General features: G+C 37.6%; 4 protein-coding genes across 4 annotated transcripts; all 4 read left to right on the top strand.

Moving 5' to 3' along the window:
- The first annotated feature begins 6,198 nt into the window (after positions 1–6,198).
- LOC132979926 (trace amine-associated receptor 13c-like) lies at positions 6,199–7,254 on the top strand. The gene has a single exon (XM_061045751.1). The coding sequence runs from the start codon at positions 6,223–6,225 to the stop codon at positions 7,252–7,254; it is 1,032 nt and encodes a 343-aa protein (XP_060901734.1). The 5' UTR covers positions 6,199–6,222.
- Positions 7,255–11,567: 4,313 nt separating this feature from the next.
- Positions 11,568–12,899, top strand: LOC132979865 (trace amine-associated receptor 13c-like). The gene has a single exon (XM_061045700.1). It carries the CDS (start codon positions 11,589–11,591, stop codon positions 12,609–12,611), a length of 1,023 nt encoding a protein of 340 aa, XP_060901683.1. The 5' UTR covers positions 11,568–11,588; the 3' UTR covers positions 12,612–12,899.
- Positions 12,900–18,141: 5,242 nt separating this feature from the next.
- Positions 18,142–19,155, top strand: LOC132979925 (trace amine-associated receptor 13c-like). Its single transcript, XM_061045750.1, has one exon. The coding sequence runs from the start codon at positions 18,142–18,144 to the stop codon at positions 19,153–19,155; it is 1,014 nt and encodes a 337-aa protein (XP_060901733.1).
- A 2,173-nt stretch (positions 19,156–21,328) lies between these two features.
- LOC132979864 (trace amine-associated receptor 13c-like) lies at positions 21,329–23,530 on the top strand. Its single transcript, XM_061045699.1, has one exon. It carries the CDS (start codon positions 21,329–21,331, stop codon positions 22,346–22,348), a length of 1,020 nt encoding a protein of 339 aa, XP_060901682.1. The 3' UTR covers positions 22,349–23,530.
- The last annotated feature ends 999 nt before the right edge of the window (positions 23,531–24,529 follow it).

Below are 24,529 nucleotides of genomic sequence, written 5' to 3'. Positions count from 1 at the left end.
ACAGAAGTAAAATATCAGTGAATGTTGTGTTGATCCTGTTCCTGATCTGTTGGAAGTTAAATATTTTGGGTGTTGAAGAGTTTTACTATAACCATGTTGCATGTGAAGGAGGATGTGTTGTGTTTCTGAGTGGAGTGTCAAGTACTGTCTCCTCAGTGATTAACTGAGCCCGAATTTCCCCTCTGGGGATCAATAAAGTATTATCCTATCCTATCCTATCCTAACTTTTACTTGCCCGGAATAATAATGCTTTGTGTTTACCTTAAGATTTACCTTGTAGCATGTAGACAATTTTGCAGCATTCAGAATGCAGGATGTGTGAACTCAGTAAAAACATCAAACACAAGCCAGACAAAGGCCACTAAAACCCTAGCTATTGTAATGGGGGGTTTTCTGTGCTTTTGGACTCCATTTTTTGTTTGTAACATCCTCAGTCCTTTTGTTAGTTACTCAACACCCCCAAAATTGTATGAAACCCTTGTATGGTTGGGATTCTTGAATTCTGCTGTGAACCCAATGATATATGCATTCTTTTATAGTTGGTTCAGAAAGGCTTTTAAATTATTAACCTCAGGTAACATCTTTAAATCTGACATTTCAGAGACAACACTTTTCAATGAGTGAACTGATGATGTTTTTGGGTAGTTAGTATTTATTTTACAAGCAAAATGATTCTGAATTGATGTTGTAAATGTGCCATTTGGCTCAAATAGATCTGTTACATCCCCAATCTGCTCTGAGATCAATTCATTTTAAAAAATGTTTGATATTTAGAATTTAACATCTTGACAATTACGTCATGAAGGGGGTCTGGCGGAAGTTGTGTGTGAATACAATTGTAGCGTAATTAAATTATTAAGATGTTATATCTTTATTTAACCTCGGATTTAAGAAGGGGTACCACTTCCTGTTAAAGGAAGAAAATAACTTTAATGGTATAAGTTAATTAATGAATCAGTCAGTTTCATATCTTTAAAGAAGTAAGTTCTGGAAATGTTAAACAAGAAAACACACAGACAAAGTCCTGAATTTTATGTGTAAAATTTAATATAAAAGGGGTAAACAATAATGTATAGATGAAACAGATAAAGAATAGGATTATTATGATCAGGATAATGCAATTATAATGTATGGTGACATTTTATATTTAGTAACGAGATAAGACGCGATATTGTTTGAATGACTTAATCAGAAAATGATCAAAAAGAAAAAGTTGATAAAGGAATTTTGGGATTCTATTTGGATTTAAAGGAGGGCTCTGAATAGACACGACTCATGACTTAATCTTCCAACGCCCCTTGCCACCAGCAGTCTTACTGTGAGATGTGTTCAATTGAACTCCGCCGGCTGGTCCCGCGTTTCAGTCTCTGGCAAGCGATTCTTTTCAGGCCCAGAGAGGTCCACGGGCCAGATTAGATGCCTTGACACCTTGGTCGGAGTATGCAGCTGGGATGGAGATTGTACGTCAGTTCAGCCTTCGTCTCAGAAGCTCCAAGAGGATCCAACAGGAAAAGTATTAAAGAGTCTTTTGATACGTCGATTTCCAATTCAGATTAACCGGATGGCCATCTTGATGAATCCAAATTAAGGAATTGGCGTTCAAAATTGAAGAGCAAAGACTTTGGAGAAGAAAGTTCAAAAACCTTGCTTGAGCCAGAAAGAATTGATGTTCCAAAAATTGTGCGTGAAAAAGAAAGTTCGGCAGAGACTCGTCTCTACGGCACAAACTTAAAAGAAGTGATTCAGACCGAAGTCCGAAGAGAAGAGAGCAAGAGCTGAAGCTCTAAACTTCAAGAAACCAAAACTAAGAAGAACCCAAGATCTGAGCTCAGTGTGAACTCTTATCTGCTGGCTGAGAGGAGGGGGGTCTGCAGGCAAAGAGGGGTGCCGCCCACGGGTGACTCCCATTCTGACCGGAGGACAATTGTTTAAACTAAACCAACTTTACTCAATAAGATTAAGACTAAGAATCTAAACATATATACGTCACCATACATTCATTTCGATATTATTTCTATCAGATCCACGTTGATGTAGGTTCACGTCATCAGATTCATGTTGAGATGAAAATCACACCATCTGGGAACATCCTCAGTCAATCCAATCCTGTAGGTGAACAAAACCATGTTATACAGTCAGCATTCTTAATAAGACATATTAATAAAGTAGAAAAAGAAGTTGGTGTCTTTAAATAACACCTTCTATAGCTAATATCAAAGAGTATGCTTTATAACACATCTAAATGTATAATTATGAAGGTTACGTATTCATGGATATTCTAACACTAGATGGCTATAGCGCTCCACATCAAATTCCTATTAAACATAATATAACTCTTATTCCTGTTCTGAAGATCAGATTTTGAGTTTAAAAAAGATGATTATAATACATTCAATGTGACAATTACAAATATCTAGATGAAGAAAGACATAAATGTTAATTTGATGCAGAATTGAAAGCTGTGGTTTAATTCAGCTCTTCAGCAGTCCTTCAACAGATGGTCAATTTTACGACTTTGCAGAGACTGGTTTCTTTCACAGTTCATGTCTTTGGGGTCAATTCGTAGATAGCAGAGTGTTCTGTTTCCGCTCGATTGTTTATTCCAGGTGTTGTAAAAGTTCATAACATCCTGTCTGAGAGGGAGACTTAAATCACTGATCAGTTCCTTTGTTCCTTGGTGAAAGTAATGTTAATCCACAGTCCTGAGTCCTGCAGGAAGAGAGTTGTAAACGTGGCTGCTGATAACGGCTACACAATAACCATGCGAGACGAGGGACAGTAATAAGCAGTAATTTTTCTTTCCCTCAGCACAAATCATTATAATCCTGATTTAACCACAGGCTCCATTGTTTACGTGAGGTCACATGAGGTGGTAATGAGGTGATAATCTTTGTAAAGTCCTGTTAGTGTGTGATGTGCCAAGATTTTCACATGTGTTTAGATTCTCCTTATGTGTGTGATGCTACCAGAATTCAAAATTGGGAAGGATTTTAAAACTCCAGGCACTGCAGCCAGGCTTAAAATTAAATAATCTGGAAACAGCTGACTTTTATATTGTTATGCATGTCACAGGTGTGGGAAAACAAGGAGGTGGATCCAAGTGCAGAATAAACTAACAAAAACGATTTATTTTAACAAAAAGGCTAGAGGAAAAATGCAAAACAAAAACTTACAAGAACAAAATCCAAAAAAGGTAAAACAAGGAAACACTGGAAACACTTGAAACTCTGACATTGACGGACAACTACTCAGAACTTACAACAATGATATGACAACACGAGGGAAGGAACACAGAGGCAGGAATACAATACATGAAACACTGAGGACAACTACAAACTGAATCATGAAACACTAAAGACACACAGAACTCAAGAATGTAACTAAACACATTACAACACAGAGATACACGAGGATAAGAAATGACAAAATAAAACAGGAAACACTGAATCCAAAACTAGGAAACCATCAACACTAGAAAACATTAACACAAGGGAAACAAGCAACACTGGGATAAAACGGGAAACTCAAATATACAAAACTAAACCATGACAATGCAGATGATACTCAATTATCCCTTTTAAAGAAATCGCATCAAATTATTTAGTTTCCAAAACTAAATGCATGTTTTAAATATGTTAATGTGTTGTGGCCTAAACAGCTGAGAGACTTTTTGAATTATCCCTAAATGGCATCAACCTGCCTCTACCACCATTGTATAGACAAGGCTATGATCCTTCAACTTTCACAGAAAAATACATTATAGTAATTGTTTTTTGACTTGCATAACTGCTAAAATCAGGCACATCCTGTCTGAAAAAGCAAAAGCATTTTTGATTTCTAAGCAGGGTTTTTGACTTTAAAATCTTTAACTCACTTCCAAAGCGATTGATGGGCAGGCGCCATCATATCTTACAGATCTACGGCGCTCATAGTGCAGTCTTAGGGCACACTCATGCTAGGCAATCTGTACCGTGCCCAAGCATGCTTCAACCCTAAAGTCCAGTTTGTTTGACTAGTGTGAGTGTTCTGATCTGTGCTTATAGTGTGTACAAGAGGTAAACGTGCTCAGGCCCGGTTAGCCCTGGCATTCATTGAGCATTCAATTAAAAGCCTACTTTCTGATGAACCATCTTCCAGTTTGGTCCTGGGAGGAAGACATCCTCTACATTAAGAGTAGGCTGAAAACATTCCCTTTCAGTAATGTTTATAGATAGGGCTGACACAGGCCTGACATGGACCTGCACTTAGCTTTGTTGCTATAAGTTAAGACTACCAGTGGGACATTTTTTCTAGGAAGATGATATGGTTGGATCTTAACATTAAATTATAACTGGGGAATATATTCTATCAAATTGGACAACGTTTGAGTGCCAGATTTCATTAATGTCAGTCATGGTCTAACTGCCCTTTTCTCACCAAGGTCTGATTTTCCAAGAACGTAGTTTGAAAACACTTGTCAAATGTGCATTTATTGGGGCGCTGGTGGCGCAGTGGTTAGTGTGGCCCAGGTTCAAATCCAGCCTGTGGCTCATTTCCCGCATGTCATTACCCATTCTCTATAGCCACTGTCCTATCTATCCATTAAAGGCACAAAGAGCCCAAAAATAAATATATATATATTTTTTTTTAAAGTGCATTTATTCATTCATCCATATCACATAAAAGCAGGTCAGGGCAGTTAGACAATTGTATATCTTTCCAGCAATGTTTTCAAGCTACTACTGGAGTATTCCAAGATGTTCCCTCGCCAGATGGGATAACTTCATCCTAGCTTGTTCTAGGATCAACCAGGGTTGTCCTATTGGTTCAATGTTCCTGGAAAACTTCCAAAGGAGGGCACTTGGGATAAATCAGATCATAACACCCTCTGCAGGCTCATTTTGATATAAAGGAAACAAAGCTTTACTCTGAGTTGGGGTCGAATAGTAAACCCATGTCAATACTGTCACTTGTATAACGTTCTGCCATGAAATAGATTTTTGCAACACCGTCATCATGTTTTAATTACACACATTTGGTTGTTGTGCACACATGGGGCAACATTGATGCCACCGATAGCTCAACCTGCCAACCACGGTGGTAGGTAGATAAAAGTAACGTAAAAGAGATTTGTGATATACAACAGCTCAGATTGAATCCCGGAATTCTACATGTTTCCCTTTGACACTTGAATAGCAGAGCGAGGCAGATCTACACGCTCACTGACCAAGTGACACTGCCTCCTCCACATGACAGAGCGGGTGTCAATATTCCCAATAAAAGTTAATTGCTGTACAGCAATAACGAGTTCTATCCACGAGATCCCTGTTCCATTTCCTCCAGGGTTTTGCTCAATCTGACGGCACTGCCTGACCTACTGGGTCTGTATCTGAAAGGTAACCACAGTCATGAGCACTCGCAGGCTCAGAAGATCACAGGACAACTACAAGGTTGCACGGTAATAAAGAAAACAACGTGCGAAAAACAGGTTACTTTGTCTTTCCATGATCGATTTGCTGTGAATTTGGTGCCTGTTTTGGCATTATGTTGATAACGTGATAGGATAATGAACAGAAGTCTGTTGATTGTGTTTCATTTTGAAACTGACTGGATGCTCTATGCATCCAGTCAGTTTCGATGTTGATGTTCTCTGTTCAGCCAGTAATATAACCTCCAGTAATCTTCCAATATGGTGGGAGCAATTGTAAATAGTCTGAAAGCGAACCAAATGGATTTTATGTTTCAACCAGTCTGAACATTTTGATTTAACACATACAAGGCCACACATGATTTGCATGTGCTCAGCGGATATATACAACTTATAGCAGTGTTTACCCACCCACCAATCATGCCTTGAATATATATACAGTATATTTTCTATTTTTCAAGATGTATGGCATATTTTTTTAATGTAATACTTTATATAACAATAAATGAATCAGAATAAGAATCAGCTTTATTTGCCAGTTATGCTTAAACACACAAAGAATTTTACTTTGGTAAACTGTAAAATTCCTGACTACTTTTTAACTAATTTTCCCAAATTGAATAGTGTGTGCAGACTGTTTATTCATGATTTTCATTGTCCAAAGAACTTTCGATTGGATGGCCAAATATGTGACACAGGGTAGGCGGCGCTAAGACACTGTATTTTTTATTACAAGACCGAGATAGCCTCTCTACATACTTCCCCAGCACATGCCTCTTTATCTCAGTTAATGTATTGGTATATGTTTTTAGTTCATGATGGTAGTTGGACTTTCTCAGGAGCAATTCTGTTTTCCTGAGTCTAATGCCTCTTGTGTCCTGACACAGTTCAGTGTGGGGACCAAATTCATCCTCTATTTGTTGTTTTCTTTAGGCATGCTGATTACAATTTTAGGAAACACTGTTGTCATTGTGTCAATTGGCCATTTCAAGCAGCTGCATAATTCTACCAATGTGCTTATTTTATCTCTTGCTCTGGTTGATCTACTAGTTGGTGTTATTGTGATGCCTTTCAGTGCCATCAGAACTGTTCGTGGCTGCTGGTTTTATGGGGAAGTCTTCTGTCAGTTGCACTCCAGCTTTGATATGTTTCTTACTAGTGTCTCTATCTTCCATCTAATTTGCATCGCTGTAGACAGACACGAAGCTATATGCGATCCTCTGCATTATTCGATGAAGATTACAATGCCAGTGGCCTGGATTATGGTATGTTGCAGCTGGGCACTGGCTGCTGTCTACTCTTTTGGACTACTTTACTCAAAGGCAAATGTTGCTGGGTTGGAGGATTACATAGAATCAATTTACTGCCTTGGCAGCTGTAACCTTCTCTATAACCACCTTTGGGGAATCCTGGACAGCATTATTGCCTTTTTCTTTCCTTGTATTGTAATGGTTTGCCTGTACACTAAAATATTCATTGTTGCTAGAGATCACGTTCGAAAGATTGGAGATATGAAAAATTCTTCAAATGAGAGAGGGAAAATTCGCTTTGTTAAACAATCTGAGCACAAGGCTGCAAAGACTCTAGGAATCGTGCTTGGTTCTTTCATCTTCTGCTGGATGCCTTTTTTTCTAAATTCAATAGCAGATGCATATACTGGCTTTAGCACACCAGTTGCTGTCTTTGAAACATTTGTTTGGTTGGGCTACTTTAATTCAACCTTGAACCCAATTATCTATGCCTTATTTTATCCTTGGTTTAGGAAATGCTTTTACCTCATTGTTAACCTACAAATATTTAGCCCCAATTCTTCATCCATAAAGGTGCATACTCTGACACAGTTATGACAACAAGTTTCAGTATTTCTGTCTTGCTTATTTTTGCATAAAGGGCATGTTCAGATGATACCGGTTGCCTTTTTTAATGAAACTTGAAAGACACAATGTCCCATTAATTTTCCTTTCTGCATCTTCTATGGATTATAGAGAGCCAGTTAATGCTACATTTTCAAATGCTTGGACACATTTGATTGAAATGCATGTCATTATCTTAAAGACATTTTGATCTAAAGGCTTATGCTGAAATGTTTGACGTGTTTCTTATATAAATAGAAAAAGTGAAGTGTATGCATTTCTTTCCAAAACAAAACTGATATAAAATGTTTTATTTTTATAATTTTAATACTTTTTTTCTTACATGTGGAAAATAATACAAATAAATATCAGTCGTATGCCCGATATAGAGCTTACAGTAGCTATATTGTAATCATATAGTATACTGTGTTATTGATAATACTGTTACTTTTGTGTGTCCAAACTTTTGACTGGTAGTGTATAAAATAATATTATTATTTTACTGTCCACAGACAGTAAAGACAAATTTATAAAATCATTTGACCAAAGGTTAATGTTACATTATATAGGCTGGTTTATTCAATGCAGAATTTCCTTTTCTGCTGCTTTGTGCACTTTTCTGATGATGCTTACATTGTATCACTACTTTAATTATTATTATTATTATTTTTTTTTTTTTCAAACTGACATTACTGGATAATAAAAAAAGAATAGCAAAAAATCAATCAATCTTAATATTAAACATGTGGGCTAAAACATTTGAAGTGGTAAATAAAAACTTGACCTTTTATTGAAAGTGCAAAGGGTTGATTAAAGGTCCACATCTTGTACTAGTTTGCCTCCTGTCTATGCGAGATGTTCTGCAGCTTGCTTCCATGTGTACATTTAATACAGGAACAAAAAAAAGCATTCTCTGACATCTATAAACCTGATTTTGAAGCCAAAGATCAGATGTTTTTTTCAGCCTTGAGTGCTTAATACATGATTTAATAGACAATTATTTTAAAATTGTCTTGAAGCCTTAGAAATAGAGCTGATTATTTGACTAACTTTCATAATGATGCCTTTACCAGGAGCATTAAAAGTAGCTGCATTATAAGGTGTATAAAGCTTAATTAACAATATGAGCAAAAACATATAATATAAACATCAAGTCAAGCAGTTCAGTAAAACTGTTAAAAAAGTATATAATCTTGCATTCATGCAAAGAGTTCTAGGATGAATATTGAGTTCATGTATGGTTAGTTAACTGGAAACTTTGATATGATAGATGTGCTGCAAAATGTAATCTTTGAGGATTTAATTTGTATGATATCACATTTCAGCCACTCAACTAAAAAAAAAAGATTCTCATGGAAACTGTGAGGCAGCAAGGATGAGACGAGGACTAATTTGCGGTGACCACGCTTGAATAAAGATCTGCATCAATTTGAGTCCTCTGACCTTTGTAATTATAAAAAAGCCATTTTCCCTTTGACACAGGTCAAAGTCCATACAGAGTCTGTCAATTTTCATAAAACAACAGAACACAATCAGTTGAACTCAATACATTTATTTTCAACAGATGATAACGTTTGTGAAAACAAAATTCCCTTGAAAGCAAGGGCCAAAATGAACATGCTATTCATGAGCATGTATCTCCGCTTGGAATGCCAACAAAAGGACGACCCAAGTAGGGAAACATGAAAACTCAACCATCTGCTGCAACAAGGACAGAGAAGGACATAATGGATGAAGCCAGGTTTAATCTGTAGAACCTGGCAAAGATTGATGAGGATGCCCAGCCAGCAGCAGTGCACACCTAGGGCGGCTGTGGCTCAGTTGGTAGAGTCGTCGTCTCTCAACCGGAAGGTCGAGGGTTCGAATACCCAGCTCCTGCAACAACATGTCCGATGTGTCCTTGGGCAAGACACTTAACCCTGAATTCATCCTCGGCGTATGAATGGGATTAGTTTCTTCTGATGGTCTCACCACATAGCAACCTCTGCCATCAATGTGTGAATGGGTGTGAATGGGTAGGTGTGACATGCAGTGTAAAAGCACCTTGAGTAGTCAGAAGATAGACTAGAAAAGCAATGTATAACATTGTATATGTGGAATGCGCTGAGAGCCTGGAAGGGGTGTCCACTCTAGAACTCTATACTTCTTCCTACTCCTTTTTCAGGCATATCAATTGAATATATGTAATTTTCTTTTTCTTTTTTTGTGAAATAAATTGAACATTGTTTTTTGTTTATTGTATTTTCGTGCTTTTCATTTTGTTTTGTATTTTTGATATGTTTGATTTTATTTGATATGTCTGAAATAAATTTAATCAATCAATCAATCAATCAATCAATCAATCAATCAATCAATCTAGTATCCACACATTAGCCACGTAGATCATATTAACTATCCAATGGACCAGACAGTGTTTAGAGTCAGAGACTTCTGCCCATCGTAGAGGCTCCGTGCTTCACAAAACATACATCAGACGTTTGAAAATACTTTGTACAGTCAACATAGTGCCCAAGAACCCTCACTGGGCACAGATTGTGAAGCCATACATCCTCAGCAGAAAGGTGTGGAGGACAGAACGTTAGAAAGCCCTTAGACTGTGCCCTCAAAGTAGCCAAAGAGCTCTTGCATGCATGTTGATGTAAGACACCACTGCCATGCTGTCCATTCTCAACATAACTTGCCTCCCTTGTAAAACAGGTAGAAAGTGTCGCAGAGCCATGTAAAACGCCTCGATCTTGAGGAGGTTCATATGCATGACCCCAGTGACCCAAAACAGACCTACGCTCCCAGACAGCGCCCCAGCCTGATTTGGGGGTGTATAGATGGCTTTTTTCAACATCAAGATGTAGCCCGAGCAACACCTAATGAGCCAACACCTCTGCTGTGTGCCTATGTGCCAGAAATTTTGATGGGGTAAAAACAAATCAGTTGTCTAGGTAGTTGAATACCCGAATGCCACTTGTCCCCAGAGGAATGAAAGCAGCATCCATATATTTTGTGAATGTGCGTAGGGAAAGGGAAAGATGAAAGGGGCAGACATTGTACCACCTTAAAGGGATACTTCACCCGTTGAAACATGAATCTGTATTGACATTGGGTCATATATGTAGTAGAAATGTGAAATAAATTTTAAAGTTGGTGCCTTCTTGGCCGAGAAAAGGCAAAAGGCAAGTGTCTTTTTGGCTCATGTGGATGAAAGACACCAAATCCTAGAATGCACAGCACCGCAGGCCACTCACACTAAGGTCCGAATCAGTATCAGAAATACTTTATTAATCCCAGAGGGAAATTCGATCGTTACAGTTTCTCCAAAATATACAGTATAGCAGTAGAAATATAGTAATAAAAACATTTACAGACATATTTACTTCAACACATAAGGCCATTTCCTCAACTGATTCCGAGATTTCTTCCAGAATTGATCTTGGAAATTCCTGGCAGAAAACAGACTCTATGTCTGTGTCCATAGACAAACAGTGAGAGCACCGACACTACCAGTCCGCCCCAGCTCGAGCCGGCCTGAGCCGACCCACTGATCTGTGATAGGTCTGTAGCTTCAGTGGTGGAAAATATGAGGAACTAGCGTTGTAGTTTCACCCCCGCTAACCGCAACAGCTTCCGATGACACAAAATGACGATTTTAATAGACATCTTGTGAGCTCCATTGAAAAAAGTCAAATGGTATCATCTGAACACAACAATGCAAAAATAATAATGAAGCATTTCAAATGTTCCGGTTTACAATGATGTAAAAGCATTTCTTAAGCCGGGGAAAAAACAAGGAATAAATAAATTTCTGACAGCAAAGACCCTGAACATGCGTTTCACTTCACTATGAATAGATTTAGTCTTCTTTGCTATATGACCACGTCTGTCATATTCGCCGGTTTGAAAAGCGCTCAATGGCTGAATTGTGTCCACTCCTGAACTAACCTGAAGGCTGTCTTTGAGGGAAGCACACAAGCTCCCTGCCAGGAAAAGTCCCATTGGCAACCAAAACTAACAAGAAACAAAACATCAAAATACAGGAAGAGGACAGAGTCTCTTCGTACACAGTCACCACCCGACATGAATGGATGCCCATTAGTGATTATTGAGTGGTACTACTTTTGTAAATTTGTATATTTGACTTTTTAGGAAAAAGCTACTGAATCTATCATTTAAAAATGAATAATACATTGTCACTATTACACTTTTTGGCACAGTGAATCACATGATTGGTGGGTGGCTTTGCAACCATGTTTTCAGTTACATTAAGACTTCAGCATGTTTGTCTCATCGCCCACTGTCTGTTGGGTTGTCTCTGAGGTCTTTGTGTCTAAGGATATATGATGAGTGGTGGCCTTTCTGCAGAGCATTACTGTTTTCCAGGCTTTAATGTATCATGTGTTAGGACACAGTTCAGTGTGGGGACCAAGTTTGCCCTCTTTTTGTTGTTCGCTTTAGGCATGGGTATAACCATTTTAGGAAACACGGTTGTCATTGTGTCAATTAGCCATTTCAAGCAGTTGCATAATCCTACCAATGTGCTTATTTTATCTCTTGCTCTGGTTGATCTACTAGTTGGTGTTATTGTGATGCCTTTCAGTGCCATCAGAACTGTTCATGGCTGCTGGTTTTACGGGGAAGTCTTCTGTCAGTTGCACTCCAGTTTTGATATGTTTCTTACCACTCTTTCTATCTTCCATCTCATTTGCATCGCTGTAGACAGACAGCAAGCAATATGCGATCCTCTGCATTATTCCATGAAGATCACAATGCCAGTGGCCTGGATTATGGTATGTTGCAGCTGGGCATTGGCTGCTGTCTTCTCGTTTGGATTGCTTTACTCAAAAGCAAATGTTGCTGGGTTGGAGGATTACATAGAATCAATTAATTGCCTTGGAAGTTGTTACCTTCTCTTTAACCACCTTTGGGGAATCCTGGACAGCATTATTGTCTTTTTCTTTCCCTGTATTGTAATGGTTTGCCTGTACACTCAAATATTTATTGTTGCTAAAGAGCATTTACAAAAGATTGGAGATGTGAAACATTCTTCAAAGGACAGAGGAAGAATTTGGGTCATTAAACAATCTGAGCACAAGGCTGCAAAGACTTTGGGAATTGTGCTCGGTGCATTCATCTTCTGTTGGATGCCATTTTTTTTAAATTCAGTAGGTGATGCATACAATGGCTTTAGCACACCAGTTGCTGTCTTTGAAACATTTGTTTGGTTGGGCTACTTTAATTCAACCTTGAACCCAATTATTTATGCCTTGTTTTATCCCAGCTTCAAAAAGTGTTTCTATTGTATCATCACACTGGAAATATTTAGCCCAAATTCTTCAACCATGAATGTATCTCTTAAATGACACAGCTTTAAGAAGTTTAAGAAATGCTTTTACCTCATTGTAAACCTGAAAACATTCCTCAACCATAAATGTGTATACTCTTACATAGTTATGTCCTCGTGTATTATTTTTGCATAAAAAGCAGGTTCAGATGATACTATTTGCCTTTTTTCAATGAAACTCGGATGATGGATTTTCAAAATCTCCCCTTCATTTTCCTTTCTGCATCTTCTGTGGATTATGCAGAGCCAGTTATTGCTGCATTTCCCGGGGCACCTATACTTTTTTAATATGACAGTTTTCCCATTTTCAAACGCTATGAAGACTGAATAATTAAATTAAATTTTAACATTGAATTCTATATTATAATCAACATCATTATTTTTCTGTCCAGTTATTTGTTAATCACAAGGCCTGTGTACATCCAGTTAATTAAATTGTTATAACATCTTTGACCAAATGTTAATGGTGTCTTAAATAGGCACATTAATTTATGCAGAATTATGTATGCTGATTTTTGCACTATTCTGGAGATGGTATCAGTCATAATAACTTTAAATGTTTTAATGAGTTGTTTTTAGCAATGATCTCAGTAACGAACTGGGTCATAAAAAAAAAGATAACTCAGAATGGTTTCTTTAATTTTCAAAAACGTATCACATGCTATCCTACACTGAAGTGTGCAATCATTCTCCACACTAAACATTAGTTTGAAAACAGTTAATACCATGAACATGAATAATAAAGTGTGGGAAGGGGTCATGAAGTGGTCCAAAAAACTAAATTGAAAGTAGAAAGGGTTGAAAACCGATCCACATCTTGTTCTAGTGTGTCCCCCATATGTGCCGAATGTTCTGCAGCTTGCCTCCATGTGTACATTTAATGCATGAACAAAAGAGCATGGATCACCAATCCCTGATTTTTAAGCCAAAGATCAGATAGACATTTAACCCTCCTTCATAATCAGGACTTTATCTGCAGCATTAAAATAAGCTGCATCCATACAGCTAGAAAAAAAAAAAAAAAAAAGAAGAAGCTGTTCAAAGGTTAAATAAAAGTATTTTGTTTAAATCAGAGACGGGTATGTATTCATAAAGCTTGAGTCTAACCCTAACCCTGGACGAGGTGGTGGTAATGGGAGGACACAGTCCGATGGTGGTGGCTGGGAATCAGGGACGTTGTGTGGTTGTACTGCCAGATCACCTTGCTGAACGTTTGGGGAGCTCCGTCTACTTGACAGCCTTGCTTCTGCTGCTAAGACAAGGCCTCCTGGGCTGCTGGCAAGGAAGGGGGGAGGGGTCTATAGCAGCAGGCCGTGCTCACCAACAATTCAGAGGTACCTAAAGGACCTGAGAGCTCAGAAGCTTACAGGAAAATATGTGCTCATTAAATACGATTTATAGATAGCAACCTCCAATATGATGTGAATGCACAGAGAGAGAGAGAGAGAGGGAGACAGTTCCCTCGGTAGTCTAAGCCTATAGCAGCATAACTAGGAGCTGGTCTATACCTGCACCAGCCCTAACTATAAGCTTTATCAAAAAGGAATGTTTTAAGTCTATTTTTTAAAATACAGAGTGTGTCTGCCACCAAGACCCTGACTGGTAGAAGATTCCAAAGGAGAGGGTCCTGATAAATTAAGACTCTACCTTCCATAGTACATTTAGAGACTGTAAGTACCACGAGCTGGACTGCATTCTGGGAGCGTAATATTCTCGAAGGGTAATACCGCACTATTAGCTCTTTAAGATAAGATGGCGCCTGACCATTAAGAGCTTTGTAACTGAGAATATTGATTTTAAATGAAAGTCAAGATTTTATAGGGAGCCAGTGCAGATAAGCCAATATGTCCCTTTTCCTAGTTCAAGTCAGTACACGAGCTGCAGCATTTTGGAATAGTTGAAGAGTCTTTAGGTAAGGTGGGACCCTGTTTAACAATAACAATGAAAGCTTTAAATTAATTTAATTCAATTCAGATGTAAACAGAACTGCTCAGAAAATTGGATTATAAAGAGCAATTAAAACCACAAGCGGTGATGAAGGGCCCTCGCACCCCGGTGCATGTCGGGGTGTGTCGCGACCACGGGAGTGCAGCAGCTGCGGAACGTGGCTAAGCAGCAGGCCGTGCAGTTCGATTTGTGAAAAAGTGGTAATACTGGCATGTTGAAATAGGCAGCGTAATGAAGATCACAGAAAATGTTTACGTAGAGCAGTTCAGGCTGGCACTGTCATGATACCTGTGACATTTGGAGCAAATTGAGCATTGTGTAGTACTTAGTCCTTGCAGTAGGAGGTGCTATCCTTCCAGTTACTGCCATCAGTCAGACGCTACAAAGTTCCTCTGGCCCGGAAATCCTTCATTCCCTCTGGAATAACCATTCTGAACAAAATCAAATAGACCCCCCCCCTTTTTAGAAACTGTTGTTTTTAAGTCCTCTTTTAATGTACTACACTTTCTGTTTTTAATATAAGTTGTGTTTATTGTTCGAGCCTTGTCAAAGGAGAATTTCTGTCTCTGTTGGGACAGACAATAAAGTATATCTATCTATCTATCTATCTATCTATGGTTAAAGTTGACTATTGTTATGTCTATGTGTTCAGAGGCCAACCCTGATCATACATGTGAAATTTCAATCAGATTAGACAAAGTATATATGATGTATTACTTAGTCCTTGCAGTAGGGGGCGCTATGGTTAAAGTTGAATAATGTTATGTCCATGAGTTCAGAGGCCAACCTTGATCATACATGTAAAATTTGAAGCGGATCAGACAAAGTATATAGGATGTAGTACTTAGTCCTTGTAGTAGGGGGCGCTATGGTTAAACTTTATTATTGTTATGTCAATGTGTTCAGAGGCCAACCCTGATCATACCTGAGAAATTTCAAAAAGATCAGACAAAATATACAAGATGTAGTACTTACTCCTTGCAGTAGGGGGCGCTATGGTTAAAGTAAATGATTGTTATGTTAATGTGTTCAGAGGCCAACCCTGATCATACCTGGGAAATTTTAAGCAGATCCGAGAAAGTATGTATGATGTAGCACTTAGTCCTTGCTTTAGGGGGCGCTATGGTTAAACTTTATTATTGTTTTGTGTCATTGTGTTCAGAGGCCAACCCTGATCATACCTATGTAATTTCAAGAAGATCAGACAAAGTATATAAGAGTTACAATCACTTCCTGTTTGATGGTGATGTGATTTGTGGACTTCCTGTTGAGTTTTGGGCATGGCTCGTAGAGGCTTTTTTGTAGGTTTTGTCATGTTGGAAATGCATAGTAAAATTCAGAATTGTACGTTCAACGTGCTACGGGGGCTGAATGTTTGAAATATTGTAGGGGGCGCCACTGAGCCATTAAGCCACGCCCACTCACTTAAACGGTATAATATGTTTGACTTTACTACCAGGATTATATGTATGAAGTTTCGGGACAGTATGACAATGTTAAGCCCGTGAAAAAACTACTTCCTGTTTGATGGCGAGCGACGCGTCCGTATGGCGACAGCGTTGGACGTAGGCGTTTGAGCTTGAAAGTGTTGTATGGCCAAGGTGTTAGCATGGTCCACACCAATTTTGAGGGGAAAATTAGCTACCATGTAGCAATGGCTAATGCTAATTGGGAAGCAGTAACTTCCTGTTGTCAACAGGTGGCGCTGTGACTAATCAAAATGTCAATCATGGATGTGTTCAGGGCGGGTCCCATATCATGTATGAGACATTTTAATAGGATTAAACACTAGATGGCAGAGATATAAGCATTTACTTTTTTGGCAACTTGCCAAAACACTCAAAAAACTTAAAACGCACGCCACGGCCACGCCCTTTGACGAAATAATGTGCAGCGCACAACGAGATATGCTGAGCCTGTCTAGAACGCACGGACACTGAGTTTGCGCTGATCGGATGAGCGCCCTCAGACAAGTTTGTTGAATTAGGAAGGCTGAAATGGCGATTTTGAGCGATTTTGGGCCGTTATTTTGAAATTCAACTTGAATTTGTGGACTTCCTGTCGGGTTTTTTTTAAACGTTGCAAGAGGATTTTTAGTCCGCCCTGACAAGCTTAATATGCGTACCAATTTTCCTGAGTGTACTTGAAAAAAACCCTTTATGGGGAGGCCATTTTGAAAATTTCAAGGGGGTCCCATTTTGCGAACTCCATTTACGAAACCACCAAAATATAAAAATTTTCACGAGACCTGATGAGCGTGGAAAGTTTGCAAAGTTTTCTGGCACGTTCAGGCCCTCAGAAGTGGCCTCAAAGAGGCGGAACAATAAAAAGAACGAGAATGAGAAAAATAATAATCGCTAGGGTTTCAAGAGGGTCCTCACACGTTCGTGCTCGGGCCTTAATAATCAGCCTGTTGTGCCTGATTGGGGCAACAGATCAGTCAAACAACTCATGCAGCCAGAGAACAATGTCGAGTTTCTATTTTTAATAGGGCTGGGCACGCTAACGCGTTATTTTCGCGTTAACTCATTAATTAATTATCGCAATTATTTTATCTCGCATTAATGCAGTTTTTATTATTTATTTTTTTTATTGTAAAAGTCTGTTGCTCACTGGCTTTTATTTTGTAAAATTCCATCGTGAGCGAGCGTAGTATGTTGCTTACTGCTGCGCATGTCTGCTGCGGCGCTCACAGGAAAGAGGAGACAGTTGCCAACTTGGCGACTTTCTCACTAAATCTGGCGACTTTCCAAACCCCCTTGGCAACTTTTTTTGTCAACAGCTACTAGCGACAAATCTAGCGACTTTTTCTGGTGTTATCGGAGACTTTTTTGGTGTAAGAAACTGACGTGAAAGCACGTATTGCTCTGCAGTTACTGTCCTCAATGAGCAGCGGGTGCTGCCGTGAGCCCCTCCCCCTTCCAAAAGCTCTCACAGGCTGTCAGTTTAGCCTCGCGCAGAAGACCCAGCTGCAGTCAGAGAGCAGAGAGGAGATCCACACACACTCTGCGTCCAGACTGCAACGAATGCAATAAACTTTAGTTTTGTATTTATTTGCTTTGATTACATTGTTTAAGTTGAGAAGTACATTTACAATAAAAGTGCGCTATACACTACTTTTGAATTCATTATTGGATTTTGCGTATAACAATGCGATTAATTGCGATTAATCACAGGAACTCATGCGATTAACGAGATTAAAACTTTTAATTGTTTCCCAGCCCTAATTTTTAACCACCCTGTGATGATGATCCTAAACTTAACCTTGTAGGGCGTTTTGCCTTAACATGGCCTATAGTTTATGCTTAAAACTACCCAAAGAGACAGGTTCATGTTAAGCATGTCTGTGGAAAAATGACAACATAATTTATAGAGTTTAGAGTTATAACTCTTTTCCAATTCACTGAAGAAAGACCTGCCAGTCCGTTGTATTGTATATTGTATTTTACCTGCAAGCTTTTGATTCGTTGGCACAGTGAATCAGGTGATTGGTGGGTGGCTTCGCAACCATGTTTTCACTTACATTAAGACTTCAGCATGTTTGTCTCATCGCCCACTCTCTGTTGCATTGTCTCTGAGGTCTTTGTGTCTAAGGATATATGATGAGTGGTGGCCTTTCTGCAGAGCATTACTGTTTTCCAGGCTTTAATGTATCATGTGTTAGGACACAGTTCAGTGTGGGGACCAAGTTTGCCCTCTTTTTGTTGTTCGCTTTAGGCATGGGTTTAACCATTTTAGGAAACACGGTTGTCATTGTGTCAATTAGCCATTTCAAGCAGTTGCATAATCCTACCAATGTGCTTATTTTATCTCTTGCTCTGGTTGATCTACTAGTTGGTGTTATTGTGATGCCTTTCAGTGCCATCAGAACTGTTCATGGCTGCTGGTTTTATGGGGAAGTCTTCTGTCAGTTGCACTCCAGTTTTGATATGTTTCTTACCACTCTTTCTATCTTCCATCTCATTTGCATCGCTGTAGACAGACACGAAGCTATATGCGATCCTCTGCATTATTCCATGAAGATCACAATGCCAGTGGCCTGGATTATGGTATGTTGCAGCTGGGCACTGGCTGCTGTCTACTGTTTTGGATTGCTGTACTCAAAAGCAAATGTTGCTGGGTTGGAGGATTACATAGAATCAATTTACTGCCTTGGTAGTTGTTACCTTCTCTTTAACCCCCTTTGGGGAATCCTGGACAGTATACTTTCCTTTTTCTTTTCGTGCACTGTAATGATTTGCCTGTACACTAAAATTTTTATTGTTGCTAAAGCGCATGCACAAAAGATTGGGCATGTGAAAAAAGGTTCCAATGAAAAAGGAAGAGCTGGGTTGCTTAAACAATCTGAGCACAAGGCTGCAAAGACTTTGGGAATTGTGCTCGGTGCATTCATCTTCTGTTGGATGCCATTTTTTTTAAATTCAGTAGGTGATGCATACAATGGCTTTAGCACTACTGTCTTTGAAACATTTATTTGGTTGGGCTACTTTAATTCAACCTTGAACCCAATTATTTATGCCTTGTTTTATCCCTGCTTCAAAAAATGTTTCTATTGTATCATCACGCTGAAAATATTTAGCCCGAATTCTTCAACCATGAATGTAGCTTTTAAATGACCAAACTGTACTCTGGAAATGTACTATTCACCCTTAAAGATTTCTGAAATTGAAGCCTGCATGTGCAGGGTCTTTGCTGTCAGATATTCCATCATGCATGTTTATTTTGCAAATGTTACTTTACAATACTTGTCAATAAATGTGATGTTTTCGAATGCAACCTGTTTTTTCCCAAATTATTTTCTCCCTATGACTGCTGTTGCACACACTTTATTTATGACCTATGTTTCAGTATTTGAATTGAAAAATATATCAATGATCAATGATGACTTGTTAAATACATTTGTATCTATCTTATATCAAAGATCAATTTACACTTGTTACAACTAATCACTGTCTATAATTTTTTTAAGATGATATGCAGGGCTTATCTGAAATATTTTACATCGTTTGCAGAATCCTTATCTTGTGTGTTTTTCTCCACTAATGGTGAGAAGATTTTACAAAGTTGACACTGTTTTTGTTGTTGTTTCACACTTATACTTCAGTTACTTTGTCCCATAAATACATACAAATTGTCATTGTTGTTAAATTTAAGAGGAGAGCCTATAATTTATAATCGGTTCAGTCTTCAGAACAGTAATTGTGAGGATTACATTGTCCCAACTAATCAGCATGACTGCTTTATCCTTTCTAGTTTATTCAGTGGACACGGATGCTTATGTGTTGACTTCCTGGAGCATTAAAAAAAGAATGTGAATAGAAATATATATTTTGCGATTTGCGTTGAAAATTTAGACAATAATTTTGAAAAAGGGATTTATTAAGAAAAACTTGCAACACCTCTAAAGGTCATCTAGTTCAATGATATTATAGTATTAAGTGTGTTCATCATTTTTCATAAATGGTTTTAGGATAGGATAGGATAATACTTCATTGATCCCCAGAGGGGAAATTCGGGCAATTGCAGCAGCACAAGAAAAGTAGGTCAAACAAAATAAACATTTAAACAGAATAGATCAGATAAAAAATGATACAAATAAAAATAGAGGCTACAAGTACAATATGAATGGTGAAGTGAACTATGCAGGGAATTAAGACATTATGTGCAGTGAATGGCAAGATAAAGTGACAAGTGATGATTAAAGTGACTTGTCATGATTAACAGCAGCGTAAAGAGCAGTGAAGAGAGGCAGTGTTGTATCGCTGTAATGTAGAGTGCAGTTATATAGTACAATATAATATAGTGCAATATCATACAATATAGTGTAATATAATACAATGTAATATAATATATAGATTAATATAATATAATAGGAATATAAAGTATATATATATATATCAATTCTAAATGATAATACAGTATAATAATACAATATAATACATTTTATGGAGATGTTCATAAATGAATTTAGGTCTGTATATGTATCTGGCATATTTCGGCACATGAATCTATGATACTTGGCTGCCAAATAAGGTATCCCTGAGCACTCATTTTGGTCTTGTACTAAAGAGAACAAAGTGTGGAATGAGATTTAAGAATGGATGTCTGTTTTATGTCGAACAAAAATCTGATTTTCAGCTGAAAATGAAATTAATAAAAAGTAATTCTAAAAAAAATTTTTTTAAAAAGGTATACTTGACCAGACTGCAACGAATGCAATAAGCTTTAGTTTTGTATTTATTTGCTTTGACTACATTGTTTAAGTTGAGAAGTACATTTACAATAAAAGTGTGCTATACACTACTTTTGAATTCATTATTGGATTTTGCGTATAACAATGCGATTAATTGCGATTAATCACAGGAACTCATGCGATTAACGAGATTAAAACTTTTAATTGTTTCCCAGCCCTAATTTTTAACCACCCTGTGATGATGATCCTAAACTTAACCTTGTAGGGCGTTTTGCCTTAACATGGCCTATAGTTTATGCTTAAAACTACCCAAAGAGACAGGTTCATGTTAAGCATGTCTGTGGAAAAATGACAACATAATTTATAGAGTTTAGAGTTATAACTCTTTTCCAATTCACTGAAGAAAGACCTGCCAGTCCGTTGTATTGTATATTGTATTTTACCTGCAAGCTTTTGATTCGTTGGCACAGTGAATCAGGTGATTGGTGGGTGGCTTCGCAACCATGTTTTCACTTACATTAAGACTTCAGCATGTTTGTCTCATCGCCCACTCTCTGTTGCGTTGTCTCTGAGGTCTTTGTGTCTAAGGATATATGATGAGTGGTGGCCTTTCTGCAGAGCATTACTGTTTTCCAGGCTTTAACGTATCATGTGTTAGGACACAGTTCAGTGTGGGGACCAAGTTTGCCCTCTTTTTGTTGTTCGCTTTAGGCATGGGTTTAACCATTTTCGGAAACACGGTTGTCATTGTGTCAATTAGCCATTTCAAGCAGTTGCATAATCCTACCAATGTGCTTATTTTATCTCTTGCTCTGGTTGATCTACTAGTTGGTGTTATTGTGATGCCTTTTAGTGCCATCAGAACTGTTCATGGCTGCTGGTTTTACGGGGAAGTCTTCTGTCAGTTGCACTCCAGTTTTTATATGTTTCTTACCACTCTTTCTATCTTCCATCTCATTTGCATCGCTGTAGACAGACACGAAGCTATATGCGATCCTCTGCATTATTCCATGAAGATCACAATGCCAGTGGCCTGGATTATGGTATGTTGCAGCTGGGCACTGGCTGCTGTCTACTGTTTTGGATTGCTGTACTCAAAAGCAAATGTTGCTGGGTTGGAGGATTACATAGAATCAATTTACTGCCTTGGTAGTTGTTACCTTCTCTTTACCCCCCTTTGGGGAATCCTGGACAGTATACTTTCCTTTTTCTTTTCGTGCACTGTAATGATTTGCCTGTACACTAAAATTTTTATTGTTGCTAAAGCGCATGCACAAAAGATTGGGGATGTGAAAAAAGGTTCCAATGAAAAAGGAAGAGCTGGTTTGCTTAAACAATCTGAGCACAAGGCTGCAAAGACTCTTAGTATTGTGCTCGGTGCATTCATCTTCTGTTGGATGCCATTGTTCACAATCTCTTTGTTTGAAATGATCTTAGGTTTCTCCACACCAGCTGCTGTGTCGGAGTCCATTTTCTGGTTGAGTTACTTCAATTCCACCTTGAACCCAATTATTTATGCCTTATTTTATCCCAGCTTCAAAAAATGTTTCTATTGTATCTTCACGCTGAAAATATTCAGCCCGAGTTCTTCAACCATGAATGTAGCTTTTAACTGACAAAACTGTACTCTGGAAATGTACTATTCACCCTTAAAGATTTCTGAAATTGAAGCCTGCATGTGCAGGGTCTTTGCTGTCAGATATTCCATCATGCATGTTTATTTTGCAAATGTTACTTTACAATACTTGTCAATAAATGTGATGTTTTCGAATGCAACCTGTTTTTTCCCAAATTATTTTCTCCCTATGACTGCTGTTGCACACACTTTATTTATGACCTATGTTTCAGTATTTGAATTGAAAAATATATCAATGATCAATGATGACTTGTTAAATACATTTGTATCTATCTTATATCAAAGATCAATTTACACTTGTTACAACTAATCACTGTCTATAATTTTTTTAAGATGATATGCAGGGCTTATCTGAAATATTTTACATCGTTTGCAGAATCCTTATCTTGTGTGTTTTTCTCCACTAATGGTGAGAAGATTTTACAAAGTTGACACTGTTTTTGTTGTTGTTTCACACTTATACTTCAGTTACTTTGTCCCATAAATACATACAAATTGTCATTGTTGTTAAATTTAAGAGGAGAGCCTATAATTTATAATCGGTTCAGTCTTCAGAACAGTAATTGTGAGGATTACATTGTCCCAACTAATCAGCATGACTGCTTTATCCTTTCTAGTTTATTCAGTGGACACGGATGCTTATGTGTTGACTTCCTGGAGCATTAAAAAAAGAATGTGAATAGAAATATATATTTTGCGATTTGCGTTGAAAATTTAGACAATAATTTTGAAAAAGGGATTTATTAAGAAAAACTTGCAACACCTCTAAAGGTCATCTAGTTCAATGATATTATAGTATTAAGTGTGTTCATCATTTTTCATAAATGGTTTTAGGATAGGATAGGATAATACTTCATTGATCCCCAGAGGGGAAATTCGGGCAATTGCAGCAGCACAAGAAAAGTAGGTCAAACAAAATAAACATTTAAACAGAATAGATCAGATAAAAAATGATACAAATAAAAATAGAGGCTACAAGTACAATATGAATGGTGAAGTGAACTATGCAGGGAATTAAGACATTATGTGCAGTGAATGGCAAGATAAAGTGACAAGTGATGATTAAAGTGACTTGTCATGATTAACAGCAGCGTAAAGAGCAGTGAAGAGAGGCAGTGTTGTATCGCTGTAATGTAGAGTGCAGTTATATAGTACAATATAATATAGTGCAATATCATACAATATAGTGTAATATAATACAATGTAATATAATATATAGATTAATATAATATAATAGGAATATAAAGTATATATATATATATATATATATCAATTCTAAATGATAATACAGTATAATAATACAATATAATACATTTTATGGAGATGTTCATATATGAATTTAGGTCTGTATATGTATCTGGCATATTTCGGCACATGTATCTATGATACTTGGCTGCCAAATAAGGTATCCCTGACCACTCATTTTGGTCTTAAGTACTAAAGAGAACAAAGTGTGGAATGAGATTTAAGAATGGATGTCTGTTTCATGTCGAACAAAAATCTGATTTTCGGCTGAAAATTAAATTAATAAAAAGTAACTCTAAAAATTTTTTTTTAAAAAGGTATACTTGACCAACAGGGTACCCCATGCACAGCCAACCTACAACCTCAGGTTCAAAGAACATACAATAAAAAAATAAATGAACTGTGGCCCACATGCCATGCTGGACGAACCTGAGGAAAATAAAGGCCAAACATGTTGTTCGCTCACAATAGAGTCATTTACAGTGTGCCACGGTTGATTTATTTTTCATAATAAGGTATCCCTCTTCCATAAATTGAATCAGACATTAACCAGTTAATGTATCTGAGATCAGTGATATATATTATTAGCTTGTTGTATTTTATTTTTGTTTTTGCTGTTGTTGTTTTTTTTCTTCTTCTGTTTCTTCTTTGTGCTCTGTAAAATGTCTTAAAATAACAATAAAACAATGAAAATTGTGGAATTGATTCATACATATTTATTGTATTATTATTCTTTTTTGGTGTGTATATTTCTGTTTGTTGGAATAAATCCTTATTCACTCAGTATAGAAACAGGTTAGCTCTTTTTTTTTTTTTCAATTGAATCTGTGTGTGATCTCCCTTTCTCTGAGCAAGGTTATGACACATTGGGGCTCGTCTTTATTGCTATCTGTGTGGTTAAGAAAAATCCAGTATT

The sequence above is a fragment of the Labrus mixtus genome, chromosome 9 (genome assembly GCF_963584025.1).
Source record: "Labrus mixtus chromosome 9, fLabMix1.1, whole genome shotgun sequence".
Lineage (NCBI taxonomy): Eukaryota > Metazoa > Chordata > Actinopteri > Labriformes > Labridae > Labrus > Labrus mixtus.
Note: the sequence above shows the minus strand (reverse complement) of the source record. Positions and strands in the feature narration are given on the sequence as shown.